This window comes from Pleurodeles waltl, chromosome 3_1 (assembly GCF_031143425.1).
Source record: "Pleurodeles waltl isolate 20211129_DDA chromosome 3_1, aPleWal1.hap1.20221129, whole genome shotgun sequence".
In the NCBI taxonomy this organism is placed as follows: Eukaryota; Metazoa; Chordata; class Amphibia; order Caudata; family Salamandridae; genus Pleurodeles; species Pleurodeles waltl.
The window spans coordinates 1,790,014,379-1,790,033,587 of NC_090440.1; the positions used below are offsets into that span (position 1 = coordinate 1,790,014,379).

The window sequence follows — 19,209 nt, forward strand, 5'->3', positions numbered from 1 at the left end:
GGGATATTAGGAAGGTGTCTAGTCTAACGTGTAGGTCATGTGTTATCGAGTGATAAGAGTAGTCTCTGCAATGGGGGTTAAGTTGTCTCCAGCAGTCTCCTAATTGCCAGTGTTGTTGCCATTCTGTAAAGGATTTGGCAATTTTTGGAGTTTGTGAGTGCTGTAATGGTGGATGCGACCTATCTAGGTGTATATTGGTTATACAATTGAAGTCCCCTCCAAGTATTTTCGGGCCTATGAGGGTTGGACCTAGTTCTTGCGATAGTTTATTGAAAACATTTTTTTGATCTAAGTTCGGTGCATATAGCCCGTCAATTGTCACTTCTTTTCCGTCCAGCCTTCCCCTAACCACCACATATCTCCCCTCTTTGTCCATGGTTGTTTGTAGTGCCTGAAATGGTACCCCTGGTCGGATCGATATTACTACTCCTCTAGCAAATGCTGAGTAGTTAGTGGCAAATATTTGGTCTCTCCTTCTTTTTTTGAGTGCTGTGACTTCCTGTTCTAGCAAATGTGTTTCCTGTAATAGGGCTATGTGTGCCCCGCTGCGTTTGAGGTAGTTGTATACTTTATACCGTTTGGACATGTTATTTAAGCCTCTAATGTTCCATGTTATCATTTTGGAGACTGCGGCCATGGTTTATGGGTTTTTGATTTTTGATTGTTGGTGGATGCGGACCAATGGATACATTTTCCACTATGTTTAATTGTTGAGGATCTAGGTTGAGAATTGTTAGATTCATTAATGTTTAGTGCGTCGTCTAACCCTCTAACTATGTGAACAAATGTAATCCCCAACTCCCACTCGCCAGGACCGGTGACCAGAACTTTCCCCGTCCAAACCTTAAACATTCTTAATTTAGTGTCCTATAGGTGGGTGACATGTCAGAGGCCGAGAGCCCCCCCTCTGAGCTGCTCCCCGGGCCTGGCTGTATTATACTTCGGTCCCAGTAGGGTATACTTAATAAGCTTAATCTGTCGGCTGGATTAAAGGGATCTCTGCTTATTATCCTGTATGCGTTGGCTAAGATCATGTTAGTACTCACATAAAGCTTAATCTTCACAGATAGCAATTAGATAATCTCCTCTGCAATTCGTGGCGTTATTTTGGGCAGACTAGTTATGGTGTCATGCGATGTTGAGGAGCTCCCACAGTCCGAGTCGAGGTCTGAGACATTGTCCGGAGTCTGAGGTCGAGGGCTGGTTCCCCCGCTCAGAGCTGCTGCTGCTTCTACCGCATTCCGCATCTCCCAAAGGGATTGATGTCTGGGTGGGGCTGCCTCCGTGGTTCGTTTGGTAGACCTGCTGCGTTTCCTGCCAGGTTTGCGTGGGGTTCTAGGAGGAAGGGCCAGGTTGGTTATGCTCAGGGTTTCCAGCCATTCCCTTACTAGCTGCGGCGATAAAAAGAAGTGTGTTTTGCCATCGTGTTCCACATGGAGCTTGGCTGGGAAGAGCATAGCATATTTTATGCCGTTCTCGCGTAGTGCACGCTTAGACTCATTAAAAGAGGCCCTTTGTGCATGTGTTTCCTTGGTGAAATCTGGAAGAATCATGATCCGTTGGTTGTTGCATGTGATCTCTCCGAGTTGACGTGTTTGGGAGAGAATATAGTCTCTATCTTTGTAATGCAACAACTTAGCTACAATAGGTCGTGGTCTGGCTCCAGGGGGTACCATTCTGTTGGGTACCCTATGGGCTCTTTCTATTGCGAAGAATGCTGAGAGGCCCTCCTTGGCCACTGTGGTCTTGATCCAGTTTTCCAGAAAGGATTCCATACTGTCTGCTGTTGATTCTGTTCTTTCCAGTATCCCAACCAGTCTAAGGATACTCCTGCATGCACGATTTTCAGCGTCTTCCGCTCTGGTTTCTAAGGTTTTAATGTGGGAGGTGAGATCTGTGAGCTCGGTAGATGTTGATTTTTGTGTTAAAGTCGCCGCTGCGAGAGATTTTTCATTTGCTTCTGCTCTGTCCTTTAGTTTGCAGTGGTCATCTCGCAGTAATGTGAGATCCATTGCAAAGTTGTCTATTTTCTTCTCTAGTGCTTCACAGGATTCTCTAATGGCCAGGAGGACCATGTCCAGTGTTGTTTCCTGTTGCGACAAATCATCGGGGGGAGATGATTTTGTGGGGTGACTGGTGGGTTTAGCTGTTGCGGCTTCGTCCTGGTTCTGTTCTTCTTGTCTTTTGGTTTTCCCCATTTTTGAAAGAGTTGTTTGATTAGGTGAGGGGGTGCCTCGCCTGTGTTGACGGAGGGCCTTCTGCCCTGCGCTGCAGATTCTGGGAGTCCCCTCGGTGTCTTTAGGGTCTGTCGCCTTTACTCAGGGAGTGAGTGCGGTGGGGAAGCCGAGGTCCCCGACGTCCTGGAAGTGTAGGGGAAGGAGACAGGGTCGGGGGTGATTTCAGTTGCCTTTACTAATCATGTGAGGGCCCGCTCCTTTCCTGGTTACAGGGTTTCCCAATCTGTTTGTTTCTGCGCTGCGGGGTCTGCACAGGTAGTGTTTCTCCTGTGATTTACATGCCCTCTGTTGTTCAGTTTTATTATGGGGAGCCCTCCAGGTTATCCTTGACTCTTCAGAACTTTCTGAGGGAGAGACCGCACTCATTCTTTCGTTCAGCAGCCTATCCTAGGCGTAGTGGGGAATCTTCAGCACAGGAGGGCCCCCTCCCGCGATATGGGCTGGTCGGTTATCGCTGTGGGGGTGGGCTTGCGCCCCTGTGTCTCTGAGTTACTTTTGTTCGCCTACGGGGCGCGGGTTGCGGTCCCCTTCCCTCCTTCACTCCTCTCTCTGGGCTTCAATGTTGAGAGGGGGTTTCGCCGGTCAGATTGGATGGTGGGGTGGGTTTGTTATCTAAATAGCCCCCAATTTTCTGCTCCATTTAGTGGTATCAGCCCATGGGTGGCTCGTCTCCCCCGTGCGCACACGGCGCTCTGCAGCCGGGGCACTCCCGACTTGGATTCAATCAAGGGACGCGCGCCCTCGGCAGTGGTGGGTGGGGTCCCTATGCTCCCCTCACCTCTTCCTTCCCTGTCCGTGGTCCTAAGATTTACTTTCGGTTCCCCGCGGGGCCCCGGGCAGTCGGGCACGTTCTCTGGTCCGCGATTGGGCGGGGGTCCCAGGCTCCTCCCGTCCGACTGTTCCCCCACTCACCAGTTCTTCCTGTGTCCAGCTGGGGAATCGCCTATGTCCGGTAGCCCCACTGGCCAGCGGGGGCCGTCCAAGCTCTGCTGCGGATGCTCCGTTCCCTCGATGCGGGTCCGTTGTGCAATTACTCGGTCGCGGCCGCCATTTTACTTTGAGCGGCCGCGAATGGAAAAAATTATCTTATGCTGATTTCGCTGCTTGTTTCGTGGCAGGGAGGGCTCCTCTTCAGTCCATCCGCTCTTCGATGAGATTACAGGCGGTTGGTGACGGTTTTGGGCGCCGATCAGGTGTTTTAAGCAGGCCGGGCCCCGTTTGCCTTCCCGGAGCTCCTCTTTAAGCGTGCAGCTTCATCAGCCGCAGACCACGCCTCCCTTAAAACTGTGTACTTTACCACTGCTAACCAGTGCTAAATAAAGTGTTTGTGCTCACTCCCTAAAATGTAATAAAATTGGCTTACGCCTGATTGGCATGCTTAATTAACTTATAACTAGTAAATTGATATAACGTATACTCAGGATCAGTAACTGAAATGCTACCAGTAGGTGTGCAGCATTTATTGTGCCACCCACTTAAGTAGCCTTGTAAAATGTCTAAGGCCTGCCATTGCAGCCCGTGTTCAGTTTTAAACTGGTAATTCAACTTGGCAAAATAAATTTCTTACAGGCCTAAATCTCCCTTTTTAATACATATGTCGCCCGTAGGCTACGCCCTAAACAGATGTAGAGCATGGTGCAAAGTCTTTAAAGAGTTGGACATTTACTTTTACATCTCATGTTCTGGTAGTGAAAAACTCACCCATTCATTTTTCACTACTGCCGGGACTACCTTTCTCATAGAATAACATTTGGTTACCTTTTTACATGTAATAAGTGATAACATTTGCTTGGGAACAGGTAGAGATGTCATATTTGGTGCCTAAAGAATTGAGATTAAAAATCCCTTTTAATGTTAAATTCAGATTTTAAGTCACAATCCTGAAAAGGCACTTTTAGAAAGTTGCCTTTTCTTATCCTAACCATTTGGTGCCTCAGCCTGTTTCCTGGGCCACACAGCTAGGTGACAGTTAGCCTTTGTGTATTCCTCCCAGACAGTAACACAAAGGGGGACTAGGTGTTAGCAGGAATTGGCCATCCTGAAAGGCTAGGAGTAGCAGAGCCGTGCCCAGCACCACTTACATTTTGAAAGAGTGGCCTCAGCACACAGGCAAAGGATTTAACACTAGCCTCGTAACGGAAGTTCCATTACGATTAACAACAAGTGCCTGGACGCGACAGAGTAGGATTCCCCTGCAAGGTGCCCCGGAGGCACGACGGGGAGAAACTCCCCCAGAGAAGAGGAGTGGTTCCAGGGACACACCATAGAAGAACGTCGAGAGACGGAAGTGGAGGACTTTGGTGAGAGGACCGCGTGAAGCGGGGAACCAGGAGAAGAAGAAGGTGCCGAAAAAGAAGACCCCGTGGAAGAAGATGGGAGAAACCAGAACCGCCTAAACGGGCGAGAGCGGAGAGAGGAGGAGAAACGAAGCCAGCCAGGAGTGCTGAGCAACACAGAGAGAGCAATACCACAGGACAGCCATGCCATGTTCCTAGAGAGACATGGCTAAACAAGGCACAGCTGTAATTAATGTAAAAGGCCATTATTCGCAAAGAGTGAAGGGAGGGAGAGAATAAGGGGTCATTCAGGGAAAAAAGAACATAGAATTATCCTGATTGGCGGTGGCAAAAGACTATTAGAGAGCATCTTTTGCATGAGAATCACCCCTGAACAATAAATCACCATTAATGTATATACCCTACTTACCTCCAGGAGCACCTCCCCTGGGCCCAACCCCCATAGTAAATATTAGAAACACTTACCTGAGACCAGTCCATGTTTCTTTATTCCAAGGGGAACCAGTCGAGACCTTGACACACAAGCAAATCGGGAAGGGTGAAGACTCAGGACACAACCTAAAGAGACAGAAAAGAGAAAAAAGAGCCTACGAAGATACATGATCCCCATGTCAAACAAGTGAAATAAAGATAAATGAACTGACAAAACCTTCATTATTACAGTAAATCCCACAACAAGCCTTTTGTGAAGCCAGACCCTGTAGAGCCTGGGTAGGGAAGTGGAAAATCCCAGGACCATCTGTGTGTGTGGTGAGTGGGGGAGAACGCTAGAAGGTTCTTCCACTTTAAAGTTGGCACCTGGTATAAAAATAAGACCCTTTGACCCACTCTACAGTTCACTTCCGGACATGTGGAGGACTCTCAGAGGACATCCTTGCTGCCTGAGGCCTAATCTGAACTTCAGTGGAATGCCCTTTGGCTCCAAGAGGAATGCCCTGCTGTCTGAAGCCTGACCTCCACCATCAGAGGTCTGCCCTACTGCTTGAGACCTGTTTTTCTGGCTGAACCGAGGACCACCGGAGTGACTCCAAGATCTAGTTTGCTGGCCTCCTGCTAGGACATAAAAAGCTCCAAGAACTTTCAAAGTATACCTTGATACAGTATGAAGTGAGTACTGCGCCTCTAATGACACCGCCGACTGCCTAGCCCCACTTAACTTTACCTTCTCAGACGTCTTTCTTTGAAATCTCTTCTGAGTTCGAAGGTAAGCCCAGACCAGGCTCTCTCCAGTTCTTGTATTCAAACTGCATGCCATCTTGATTGACCATAATTTAGGACTTTGTCCCAGTCTCGTATGACTAGATGTCCGTGGTGGATGCTTTGAACTTTTAGGCACTAGTTTCTACTAAAAACCTTCACAATTCATAACTACAATTCTACTCATTGGGTTTTTTGTCATTTTGGTGTCAAATAATTTATTACATTTCACTCGACTTTTCTAAATTACTGTGGGATTTTTCTTGTGTTGTGTTTCCACTTCAGTACTATTTCAGTGGTGCATAAATACTTTACACATTGCCACTAAGTTAAGCCTGACTGCTCTTGTGCCGAGCTACTAGAGGGTTTAAGCATGGGTTAATTTAGTGACTTTTGTGGTTCACCCTGACAAGGACTGTGCCTGGTACTTGAGAAGGGGTCACACCCCCTTCAACCAACAAATCAGTTTCTAACAAACATGCTGGTCAGGAGTTGGCATCCTGGTAGTAGGCAAGTTTTACCAAGGGCTTTTTCAGGTTATAATCAAAGTTACATTTTGAAAAAACAGATAAAAACATTCAAAATATATCCGTGTAATTCACTTGTGTGGGTGTCTTGCACAGAAATAATTTGTTAACCTACTTTACTTTTCTGGGTTTTGCAAGGGGCAGGCCACCAGTCTTGTCAAGGAAATCCTTGTGCAAATGTTGTGAACACCAGCTGACAAAATATTCATCAACTATCAACCCTAATCTGTGCCTCCACACATTACACCACAGGTACAAGGCACCAGAATGGTTCAGCTCGAAGTGCTGCAGAAAGTATAGCCCCATGCACCATTTACTTCATATTTTACTGGTGGGTTGTTGTAAACAGACATCTGCTCGAGAAAATCTTTCTGAACAGAAAAGCAACGGAGCATCACAAGTTAAAATGAACTCCTTTCAAGTTTCCCATCTCTAAACTTGCATATTTCTTGTAATTTTTAAAATAACTATACGTGACATCCAAAATGCTGGTGTCATTGTTTTGTATCCATGAATACCATGCAGTTAAGCCAGTTTCCTTCAAATAGCAAAGCCAATGGGTCTCGCCTATGCGAGAGCTATTGGCTTTGACAGTATGTTTTAGATATCGTATACAGCAGTGCACCTGCTATGACACGGTGGGCTCCTGCTGCATCACAGCACTTTTTTTCATTACTGTTAGCCACGCTGCACATCAGCCGTACTGCTGTACACCATGGCTAAACAAAACATTGACAAAGCCAACACCTCTTGAGTAGGTGAGATCTATTGGTCTTGCCAATGCTTGTTGCCTAAAACGTTTATAAAAAACATGTCTCTGGTACCCCATAACCAATTATAATGGCTGCTCTGTAAGGTCTAGGCCCCAGTATGTATGCAAACTCACAGCCCCCAAACACCTCGATTTTCTGTTTTACATGAAGATAACGGAATCAGAACATGTGCCTACAGTTGATGGGCAGCTCCTGGATCAAAATCCACCAGACCTAAACTTGGCTCCTGTCTCTCAAAGACATACCTGAGGGACACTGAAGCACTGCCCTTAGTCCCTGCGATGATCTGAACCCCTAAAAAAAACAGCTAGTATCACAGAAAGAAACTCTCTAGTTCTAGGCGACTATAATTGAGAATCTTGGGCCAGATGTATCAAGAAGGCCTTTTGCGAGTCGGAAATAGCGATTTTTAAGAAATCGCTATTTCTGATTCGCAAAATGCAATGTATCACATTTGCGATTCGGTAATAGCCATTTCTTAAAAATCACAAATGCTATTACCGAATCGCAAATTGCGATACCAGCCCCATTCGCACCTATGGGCCTCTAGGCCCATATTTGCAAATTGTTTGCATGTCCAAAATTGCGATTTCTTAACTGGAAATCGCAATTTTGGAAATGCAAAATCCCAGGGTGCTGGGGGCCTAAGGCCCCCTCTGCTGCACCCCATTAAGTTTTTTAGGACATGTAAGGTGCACACATGCCAAAAGGGCATGTGTGCTTTACATGTATATTTTAAAAATGCATTTTAAATGCACTTGTAAAATTTGCACATGGTTACCACCAAGTTCAACTTGGTGGTAAATAGCAATTCCTTAATTCCCAGTTCGCATTAAGGAATTGCTTCTTACATGTGCTTAGAAATCGCAAATAAGGAATCCTTATTTGCGATTTCTTATTTAGAGAGTCGCAATTTGCGACTCTCTAAATAGGGTCGCAATTTTAAGGAATCGCTATTTTAGCGATTCCTTAAAATGGCTTTCAGAATGCCTTTAATACATTCTGAAATGGCTTTTTGCATTCGCAAACGGGCATTCGCACCGTTTGCAAATGTAAAAAGCTTTCATACATCTGGCCCCTTGTTTGTTGTCTTTTTCTAAATTCCCTGATCCTCCTTTTGTGGCTGCCATTTTTCTTTCGTCTTCCTTTGGAACGACCCACACCCCCAACCCGTTTTTCCCATGCTACTTACATCTTCAACTGATGATTCAAAGTATGCACTGTACAAGAGTAATATTCTACATGAAAAAAGAAGAAAACACAATATCCTGGAAATAGCTAACACTCTTAGGGAACGCAAAATTAAGTAAAGCATGTGCAATATGAACAGGAACTAAATTGCTGACACAAATTACTTTAACTAGTTTTACATTCATTTTTCTAGAAATTGATCAGATTCCTTAGCTGTAAAATTTAGGGGCAGTCCCTCGGTTATGGCAGAGGACAGTTTCCTCACTGCTGAAAGGCAGCAGAAAGCAGAAAAATAAAATAATAGTGCAAGTATTTTATTATCATTTTATTTTTCTACTTCAGTCAGTCGAGTCTAGGGTGCGGCGGGGCCATCCTATACGTCAGCAGAAGGAGGAGCAGTAGTCGGTGCACTGTAGGTGCGCATGTCGGTCCCATGCTTACTTAAAACTCTCCACTGAAGCTGTGTTTCCAGGTCCCTAAGTGGGCAGCATTTCAGCCCGCCCAAGGCAATCTCGGCGCTTCTCTCATACTGGGTAACAGCATGAGAGAAGTGTCTGGATTGAGTGGGGAGAGGAGCAAACAAAGATGCACGGAGGCAGTGGGAGCAGAGGAACACAGATGGCGGGCAGGGGCAGGTAAGTCTTTTTATTTATTTTGTATTACCCTCCTCCACTTCCCGCGCTGCCCCACCAGGCCTGACTGGCAGCAGCTGTCACTTCTAAAATTAGCCAGATTATTATTGAGGTCGCTATGGACCAGTTTCAATGGTGTTTTTAATTTACAACCGGTTTTGAAACCCCAAGGAACATGGCCTACTTAAATCCCTTCAACTCTTGCATAAGGCTTCTGCTGGTGACTACTTTAACTATGAAGTAGGTTTTTCATAGCTGCAGCTGTTTCTGTACTTATCCCATTTTGCTGCCTTTTCTAAATGTCCATTTTGTTGGTGCTCTGACAGTGTTTTAATTTCAAGTGAGTCATTCAATAACGTTCCTTCACAGTTGTATGTTTTTTGTGTTTAGACTTGGCCAGAAGATGCGTTGCAAGCCGTCGCTTCTCGCTTCCTCGAAGATGTTGAAATGACTGAAGACATACGAAATGGTTGCATTGGCCTGTGCAAGCGTTTCCACACATCCACTATAACGCTATCTGAAATGTTCCGTTCTGAGCTGCAGCGATACAATTATGTTACACCAACCTCATACCTGGAGTTAATCTCGACATTTAAAACCCTACTAGAAAAGAAACAAACGTAAGTTTGCTTTGTTTTTAAATAAACACCCCAGGTAGTGCTTAATTTGTAAAGAAAAAGGTGCCGGTGCCCAGAGCCCTCCTCTAAAACACGCGGCTGCTGCAATTAAATGTGCGAACACGGAACACTGAGGCAGCGTAATCCTGAAGCCATCTCGGGCCTCTCCAATCCATATAAAGCCACCCCCTGCCCCTTCAGCTCACTCTAGAGCTTTCTACTTTCTCTCTTTGTGACGCTTTTTCGTTTATCCCTTCCTCCGTCTTTTCCATATGTGTCTTTTGGTCGCAGAAAATGCTTGAGGCAGAAGAATAAGCCCCGGCCCTCAAAAGTAAGTGCCGGTGCTCAGCACCGGAAACAACAAGCACAAATTAAGCACTGACCCCAGGGAAGGTAATTGAAGTTTTTTTTTTTTTCTTGTTTTCCATGTTGAAATTAGGGGTCAGTGCTCTTGTCTGGTGTGGGGGATCGGGGGGCATGGTTGCACATGAGAATGTAGATTGGGTATTTTGTAACTTGGGACTTCGAAATCCAGTTGCTTAGCACCCCTTCCTTGGCATGTTCAATACTTTTAATCTGATAGGTACGATTTCAGTTTTTTTTTAATTACATTTGGCAAAACATTTGTGGGTAGAGATTGTAAAATAACGAGTTACACACAACAGTGATGGAAGAGAGATGTATGATATATTGTAATTCCAAGTTTTGTGATGTTCTTGTAAGAGCAGAGGGCGATATTTTTGCAAGTCAAGACTAGTAATTGTGCTTCTGTGTTAAAAAAAATAAAAAAAGTGGTGACAACAACAGATATTATTCTGGTATGATGTTGATGATTGCTCTGCATAACTCTGAAACAATCTATGCCACCGGCAGTAAGCCAGTGTGTGGACCGAGGCCCAACAATTTGTCTTGCCACATGTACCAACTCAGGCAAAATGCACCCACAGTGCTTGACACCACAGGCTAGATGTTTAATGAGAGGGGCACAAGCAGCATTGCCAAGGCCTCTTCCTCACTGCTGCACTTACTCCTGACCTTACCAGAAGTGCACCTAATATAAGAATAATAATACGATTGTGCCATTATGACAGATTCCGAAATGACTTGATAACATAATAGGAGTATGCCAGACTACCATCAAACTGGAGTCAAAGAAGTGTAAAAAAACAAAACTAGGAAGCAGGCCTTTTCATCCTTTGCACCTAGTATCTGTTGCATTCATAAGGACCGCCCTAATGCTCCTCCAGTTTAGGAAAGAGTTGAAGACACGCTTCTTTAAAGAACACTACACCACAGTGCAGTAACAATAACCAGCTATCTCTTCTATCACACATTCACTTTGCTTTTGACCTTTTAAAATGTTCTGCTGCCTTTTTGGCTAGGTTTGCACTAGACAAATACCACATACATACACAACACATACAAGAGTAAAATATTTTGCCATAAATGAATAACAAGAAAGTAATTATATATACATATGAATATAGTTTTATTATTAGTTCTATTAAATTGTTTGTAAATAAAATGATGGGTAATCATCTGCAAAATGCCCCACAGAGTCCCTCTCATCCATCCCATTTCTGCTCCTTTAGAGCCGTCAACCGGTGTGATGGTACCTCTTCCCTTTTCTTTACTAATGAGATTCTTCTGTTTCCTTTTTGGGGTGTCGTCAGTGTTTATGCTTGATTTCTTGCATGTCAACATTTTTCTTATGTCTCTATTTATGTATTGTGTGTTTGTAGCCAGTTGGTTGTATGAACTTCACCAATGTGTTCGAATAATGTACATTTGCTGTGCTTCAAGTGATTGTTATTGAGAGGCTCAATAAGCGTTACCAGTCGTTCTCATATGTACCACCAATTACAAACAAATCTTCGGTGTTCCATGCCCATAGTGTCACTTTCTCAGTCATTGATAAGTGCTGCTCTTGTAAGGCCATCTACTGCTCATGCCATCCCATGAATACATTCAAAATAGTGGGTGCAAAAAGGAGCCTCTAAACATTCAATAATGTTCTCAGTAGTATTTCTCCTGAAACATAAATGCACGATCAGTCAAGCAATAGTTAATCATAACCAAAAGCCTATTAGCGTGTTGTAGCAAATTTAGTAGTTTTAATTGTAAGTAGAATTTGCATACTCTTATTCCATTCCTTTCTGTTAGCAAAGTAGAATGATCTGTAACTTGAAAGGTTGCCTTTTTATATGTGAAGTCCAAGGGGGATATCATTATTAAAACAGGAAATCCAGAACATTTCTAACATATAAAGAGAGGATTTCCACTAAGGTGAAGTGATAATAGATATTCTCTAAACAAGAAACAGATGGATCTTCCTAAAGATTTCTTTTCCTTTTTATGAAATTTTGGTTAAACATATCTGGTATATGTCACTGGTGTGGAGTCCATGAGACATTTCAGCTCTTTATCTTAAAGTAGCCCACTCATGCCATATTCTTAGCATGATTGTGCATTCCTCATCACAGGCTACTGTAGAATCATCTTCTAATTCATCATAGCTTATCTTGTCTTTCAGCTTTCTATTTGCTTCTTCTGTATATTGATCCTGATGTATTAATAAATGTTTCCTTCATTATCTGGTAGCTTAATCACCAGCTTGTTTTCATCTCAAGTTCTTGGAAATTCTTTCTGTCATTACATGTGATATTTTGTTAATGTACAATTTATTGTGATTCAATAAGTATTTGGGATTTGTTTGCTTTTACATCATCATTATCTCTTTTTCTTAAGGCTAAGCAAACTTTTTCATTGATATAAAATGTTCTTCCAGTTACCGACATGTCTTTTTGGGGATTTTATTGGAAGTATTTAAATAGTGTTATCTTCCAAATATATTTGTTATCATCGATCCTGGTGTTTACATATGTAAAACTCATGCCTAGGCTAGGGGTTAATCCTTATTGTAGCCCTTTTCTTTGTGACTCTTTAAGAGTATGTTTTGAGATGTTAATTGTGATGTATTTTCCTCTCCATGTTTCTCAACTTTTGGCTTTGCTGCACCAAGATTTCACGTTCTGTTGCGCTGCATCACTTTTCCTCCCTGAACCATGTGCAGATCTCCTTACAGCTCTCCTTGCCTTTGAGGAAAAGATTAATCTTATCTAAAAAATGTAATTTATTACATGGACCTTTTATCTGCAACAACCACTACTTCAGAGCTATTGTTGTAAGACTTCTTTTCCCCTCATTTATATTTTGTTTCTTACCGTTCTCTTCCATAGTTGATCAAACCTCTTGCCAAAGGTTTTCCTTATTAACAATTATTCTTGTCAAGATTATATATATATATATATATATATATATATATATATATGTGTGTGCGCGCTTATATGTATGTATATGTATGTGTGTGTGTGTGTATATATACATACACACACACACAGGGGTGTGGAATTCCTGTAGCCCGACACCCCAAATCCCTGCAGCACAAACCCTTTGACTGCCAGTCTACAGGGAAGGGAACTGTTTCCAGTCAAGGTATATTTAATGTTTGTGGCCATAGGTTAATGCTGTTCGAATTTGTATTTATAGTTCATTAATATATAGCCTTTCTTATTAGAGTGAGCACCCTAAATAAATGTTGTAAGCTCTCTAAGCACTACAGGCTGTGGTTCCAGTAAAAAAAGGTGTACACCAACGTTTGAAAAGTTTAACAACATGAGGCTACGTATAATGCTCCCAGACTCCTCTCTGATTATATGTAAAGGTTTTCAGAAGCTTGTAAGCAAGAATGATGATTCTTTGCTTTCAAAATAAAATGTAGGAATAAAACGTTTTGCTAAATTATTGTGAAATTTTAGGTACTATTTCGTTGAAGCATCATTTAGTAAAATGTCCTGATGCATGCTAGTATGTCCAAAACAATATTTATAGTAATGGAAAATTTGTGTGGTCAATTTGATCAAGATTATGGGAAACATGAAAATAAAGAAGCACTGGCAAAGCCAACCTATGTGACATTGGTGATAAGTCTTTTGGTTTTGTCAATGCGAGTCTTGTTTTGCCATGTTTTTTGTAACTCTTTATTGATGTGGTAGGTGCCAGGCCCTCACCATTGTAACAAACATTGGCAAAAAGCAAAAAAAAAAGAAATGGTCTCAAAAACCACACATTGCACAGTAGATCCTGACACTGAACAAAACTACTTTGTGTGCCAATATGCTCCTTATGGAAGAGCGCAATGCGATCACTCACAGTAAAGCCAGCCGAAACATGGAGAGATATACAAATGTGAATTTCCCTACATTTCTCAAAAATTACTGAATTACTGAAAGGATTTTGTTGTTTTTCTCGACGGAACAGTGTGCTTTCTTTTGCCTGTGTCTTCAGGGTTCAAACCATGTAGGTCCTGTGGATGATTAATATTGGCCACAGATACTCAAACTATTTGTATGAGGTGCATAGGTAAATACCAACTTTGACCAAAGGCACTGTGGGAGCATTGTATGATGCATCTGGTGGCGTGGATGTCAGAGCCTTCCCAGGCTTCCCATCGACCTAGGTCTCTTTCTTGTAGTGAGGTCCGTTCGTGGGCCCATTTTAAGGAGTCATTCTTGTGGCGTCACTCAATATTGACTTTATGAGGTAAGTCACGACACAAGCGGTTGAAATCGCAGCATCTCTTGACTTCACCACTCATGGCCTCACAACACTGCTCAGTGGAAAAGTCGAGTCCCAAGTCTACCCTGCGTCTCCTTCCCTTCCCAGGGCAACTCTGACCCAGATGGATGAGTATTGTTTCCCTCAATGCTATCTTTGGGAAGTCACATCCCCTGGAGCGCCTATGGGCCGCAAGGAGGTGCAAGATGGCTTTACTGTGTCCCCACTGGCGGGTTCTGCTTTAGTTAGGCCTTCTGTTTCAATTGACAAAGTACTTACGCTGTAGTGTACAGCCTTTTGTGGTTTCCACCTTCGATGCTTGTATCCAATCAGCCAACTCCGGCAACTTCGCCGGTGGTGCTGATTGATGCTGCTACACTCTCCCCATCTGAAGTCAAAATTGATGTTGACAAATAACCTTCTCAGTGCCGGTGGATGTTTGGTACGTCGCCTGTTTGCTTCCTCCCATTTTTTATGTTGATCAGCTTCCTTTAGAGAAAAGCTGGCTGCCTGACCTAAGTGCGGCTAGTGGCTTGGTCTCTTCCCCAGCCTCGGGTCTCCCCCCCTCCCACTGACCTTGCTACAAAGGCGAGTTCCTCTCTAGCAGACATGCTGAGATGGGTTTCTGTGGTTTTAGATCTGACACTTTCGTCCATGGAAATGACTAATTAACTTCTTATTGACATCCTACACCAAGGCCAAACAAGAGTTGAGCCAGTGCTTCCTTATAGTGAAGCTCTACATGATATTTCATCAGAGGCCTACCCCTCTGTGCTGGAAGCTCAGCTTCCAGCGCTGATCAGAGGAGAAATGCAAAAGCATGGGCTAAGAGATGCATCAAAGAAAAGGAAAGGACTTTCCTTTCCTTTGATGTCTCTCTCTGCATTTCTGCTGACCGATCGCGATGCAATCAGGCACCAGAAATGGCACTAGACACCAGGGAGTTTTTTTTATTTTTTATTATTGAATGAGGGGCAAGGGCCGCTCCCCAGGGGGACAATTTATTTTTAGCCCATTTCTGCCTCCCCTTGGGGCAGATCGGCCTATTATAATTAGGCTGATCTGCCCCCAGGTGGGGCAGAAACCGCTAGACACCAAGGATAATTATAATTTTTTTGTTTTTTTTAATATGTATATATGTGGGGAGCGACCCATTAGGCAAGGGTCTCTCCTCTGGGGGGCAAATTGTCTTTGGGGACAGATCGGCCTATTTTTATTAGGCCAATCTACCCTCAAGGGGGGCAGAAACCACTAGACACCAGGATTTTTTTTGCGTCAATTTCATGCATGGGGGGGCGACCCCTGAGGCAAGGGTCGTTCCCCTAGGGGGAAAATTTATTTTAGCCCATTTCTGCCCCCTTTGGGGGCAGATCAGCCTATTTCTATCTCCTAGAGGGGGCAGAAAGCACTTAGGCACCAGGGATTAGTGTGTGTGTTTTTTTTTGGTGGGGGGCAGCCCCTTGGGCAAGGGTCACTCCCCATGGGGACATATTACTGTTGGCCATATCTGTCCCCCTTGGGGGCAGATCGGCCTATTTTTGGAAGGCCCATCTGCCCCGAAGGGGGGAAGAAAGCCCACCTGAGACCAGGGAAGATTTTTTTCAAAGTAAGAGGGTGGGGGTATGACCATACCCCAACCCCAAATAAATAGGGGCAAGGTTGTTCTGCCCACCAGTGGGCAGATGGGGCAATTACCCCCAACCCACACCCCGGGGGTGGGAGGAGGCAGAAAGTCTACTAGATGCCAAGGAATTAAACAACAACAAAAAAGTGGGGTGGTGGCTTCCAACCAGTATGGGCCTGGTTAGGCCCCCACCCCAACTGAAGGGAGTAACAGTCTTTCAGCTCTCCCCTGCACACTACAACATCTTATCCCACAGCAAGCAAGAGGACATTTGATTATTTTGGGTTATGGTTTGACATTTGGGCCATGAGAGCTTGGCTAACTCTCAAAATCATCCCACTTGGAATGGTGAGGGCTGCCCTTTTTGGACTTTGGGATGCTGCCATGTAGAAAAATCTACAAGACCTAGACACATCTGAAAACGAAACATCTGGGTGATTCGAGAGTGGTGCACTTCACATGCATCCCGCCCCATTTTCTTACCCACAATGCCCTGCAAACCTCCAACTTTGCTGGAAATCACACATTTTTCTGATGAAACCTTCCGGAATCTGCAGGAATCCACAAAATACTTATCACCCAGCATTGTCTCATCTATACCGATAGAAATTCTGGCGCACTGGTCAGCCTAAAAATTTTTTTTTTCAAACTGCCCTTTTGAACCTGCTTTGGTTCCCCCTCAATTTCAACATGTTTTTGTCTCTTCCCTGTCACAGGCACTTGGCCCACCTACACAAGTGAGGTATCATTTTTACCAGGAGGCTGAGGGAAATGTTGGGTGGTAGGAAATGTGTTCTGATGCAGTGATCCCACACAGAAATGTCGGGAAAATGTGATTTTGTAGCCAAATTTGAGGTTTACTGAGGATTCTGGGTAAGAAAACATTGGGGGATCCAAGCAAGTCATACCTCCCTGGATTCCCTCGGGTTAGTTTTCAGAAATGTTTGGGTTTGGTAGGCTTCCCTATATGGCTGTTGAGCCCAGGATCAAAAACGCAGGTCCCCACCCCGCAAAAACAGGTAGTTTAGTATTTGATCATTTTGATGACTCCACATAGTGTTTCGGGGCATTTCCTTTCACGTGTACTAGGCTTACCCACACAAGTGAGGTACCATTGTTATCGGGAGATTTGGACAAACATTGGGAGGAATGAAATTTGTGGCTCCTCTCAGATTCCAGAACTTTCTGTCACCGAAATGTGAGGAAAAAGTGTTTTTATGGCAAAATTTTGAGGTTTGCAAAGGATTCTGGGTAACAAAACCTGGTCCCACAAGTCCCCCCATCCTGGATTCCCCTAGGTGTTTAGTTTTCAAAGATGCACAGGTTTGGTAGGTTTCCTGAGGTGCTGGCTGAGCTAGAGGCCAAAATCCACAGCTTGGCAGTTTGCAAAAAACAGCTGTTTTCTTTGGGAAAATGTGATGTGTCCATGTTGTGTTTTGGGGCATTTCCTGTCACGAGCACTAGACCTACCCACACAAATGAGGTACCCTTTTTATCAGGAGACTTGGGGAAATGCAGGGTGGAAGGAAATGTGTGGCTCCTCTAGGATTCCAGAACTTTCTGTCAACGTAATGTGAGGAAAAAGTGTTTTTTTGGCCACATTGTGAGGTTTGCAAAGGATTCTGTGTAACAGAACTTGGTGAGAGCCCCACATGTCACCCGATCCGGGATTCCTCTAGGTGTCTAGTTTTCGAAAATGCACAGGTTTGGTAGATTTCCCTAGGTGCCGGCGGAGCTAAAGGCCAAAATCCACAGCTTGGCACTTTGCAAAAAACAGCTTTCTTTTCCTTGGGAAAATGTGATGTGTCCATGTTGTGTTTTGGGGCATTTTCTGTCACGGGCGCTAGGCCTACCCACACAAGTGAGGTACAACATGTAGGCCAAACAGTGAATGACCTCCATACATGATTCAGAAACTTGACCAGCCTGTAGCCAATCATTTTCACCTTGTGGACCCTTTACTATCAGATTTTAAGATTTTCCCTGTGGAACATGTTTTAAAGGAAGAACTACTGGACATCAGAGAAAATTTCTGGATCTGCCGTTTAAATTCACTGCATCCAGATGGACTGAACATCACTGACAATACCACTTGATTTGTGCATATCTGAAGAGATCTCAGGACTGCATTGATTCCACATTCCAGTTGGAATCTTCACTCATGATGCTTTTTGAAAATCCAGCATTGTCAGCTGTGCAGCCACTGAGCAAACCATCTTGTACTACCTGAGGAAGGCGGAAGCTGAAACGTTGTAGTAGAAATATATTTTTGTTCTTTGGTGAGATCATCTGTTTGAGTCACTTCTTTCTTGGATATATATATCCAAGAAAGAAGTGACTCAAACAGATGATCTCACCAAAGACAATATATATATATCTTGCTAAGCAGGTGCCATTTTGAAATGGTACCTAATGCTGAATATTCGGTCCAACCAGGCACATAAGTATGTGAAAGACAATATACATACATTGTAAAATATAACCAGCATATAAGTATATGTGCATTCTATATCAGTGGACCAAACGTATAGAAAATGTAAGTAGCAAGGTCCTCGTATATAGATAGTGATGGTCAAGTTGTCATCGGCCAATTACATAATTGTATTACTCATGTGAAGATATATAGTATCTCCTTCATTTGTGTTATAAATAGATGTAAGTTACTATTAGTACAGGATATTAAAGACATCTATATAGTATGTACAATAATACATATGATATGACGGACATCTGATTAAACTCTGAATTATAGGTACACATCAAATATAAAATTCACATAGTTGGGCATCTAGTCCTGCAACAATGTAGCCAAAATGGGCATACTACTCAAGGGATATACATGACTGTTTAATTTAAAGAGTATATTAACTGATGCCATCAGATAAATCTGTTTCATATTACTACACCAGAATCTAATTATTATATAATAATATCATAAAAGTTTAATACATTTGTGGAGTTATGGGTTGTTCCCAAATGGGTTCCTACATGTCTTCTTATACACATCAGCCCCTAAAAGGAGAATATAAAATAAAGTGAGATCTTATCCATGAAAGTGTTCCAAGCACCCAAAGTGAGATACAAAGAAAAGGGAGAGCCAGCCCCATGAGCGACACTGCATCTCAACGAGATTCCCTTCCTTTACTGCATGTGAAACAAATAAATGAAAGAGTCATTACAACTTCCAGATAAGGCAGATAATCAGAGATAGATACATATATCTCCTAGGGCTCCAATTGCCATGTAAGTACCCAAAGCAGCACAATACTGGTAACCGCAGGTATTGCAAGAAAATATGGTTAAGATAATTACTCATCACCTAAGTGTACCTAAAGTTGTTCTTCTGTGTTCCACCCAATGGGTCCCTTTGTTTCCAGATCTATAATATACCGGGAGTCTACCAGACAGTAATTCTATCACCTCCCCTGATATTACTTGGTACATGTTCTTTAGCATAATTTGCTAACTTGGGCCTGTCTCTATAGTGTTTCTTGGTA

The 19,209-nt window shown here is 43.4% G+C and overlaps 1 protein-coding gene across 2 annotated transcripts in view; it reads left to right on the forward strand.

Moving 5' to 3' along the window:
• The window catches only part of DNAH7 (dynein axonemal heavy chain 7), a 1,158,398-nt gene that overhangs the window by 630,739 nt on the left and 508,450 nt on the right, over nt 1-19,209 (forward strand). For both annotated transcript variants that reach the window (XM_069225862.1, XM_069225863.1), the window contains one exon: nt 9,245-9,474. In XM_069225862.1, the coding sequence (XP_069081963.1) occupies nt 9,245-9,474 (230 nt within the window). The remainder of the gene's footprint in view (nt 1-9,244; nt 9,475-19,209) is intronic.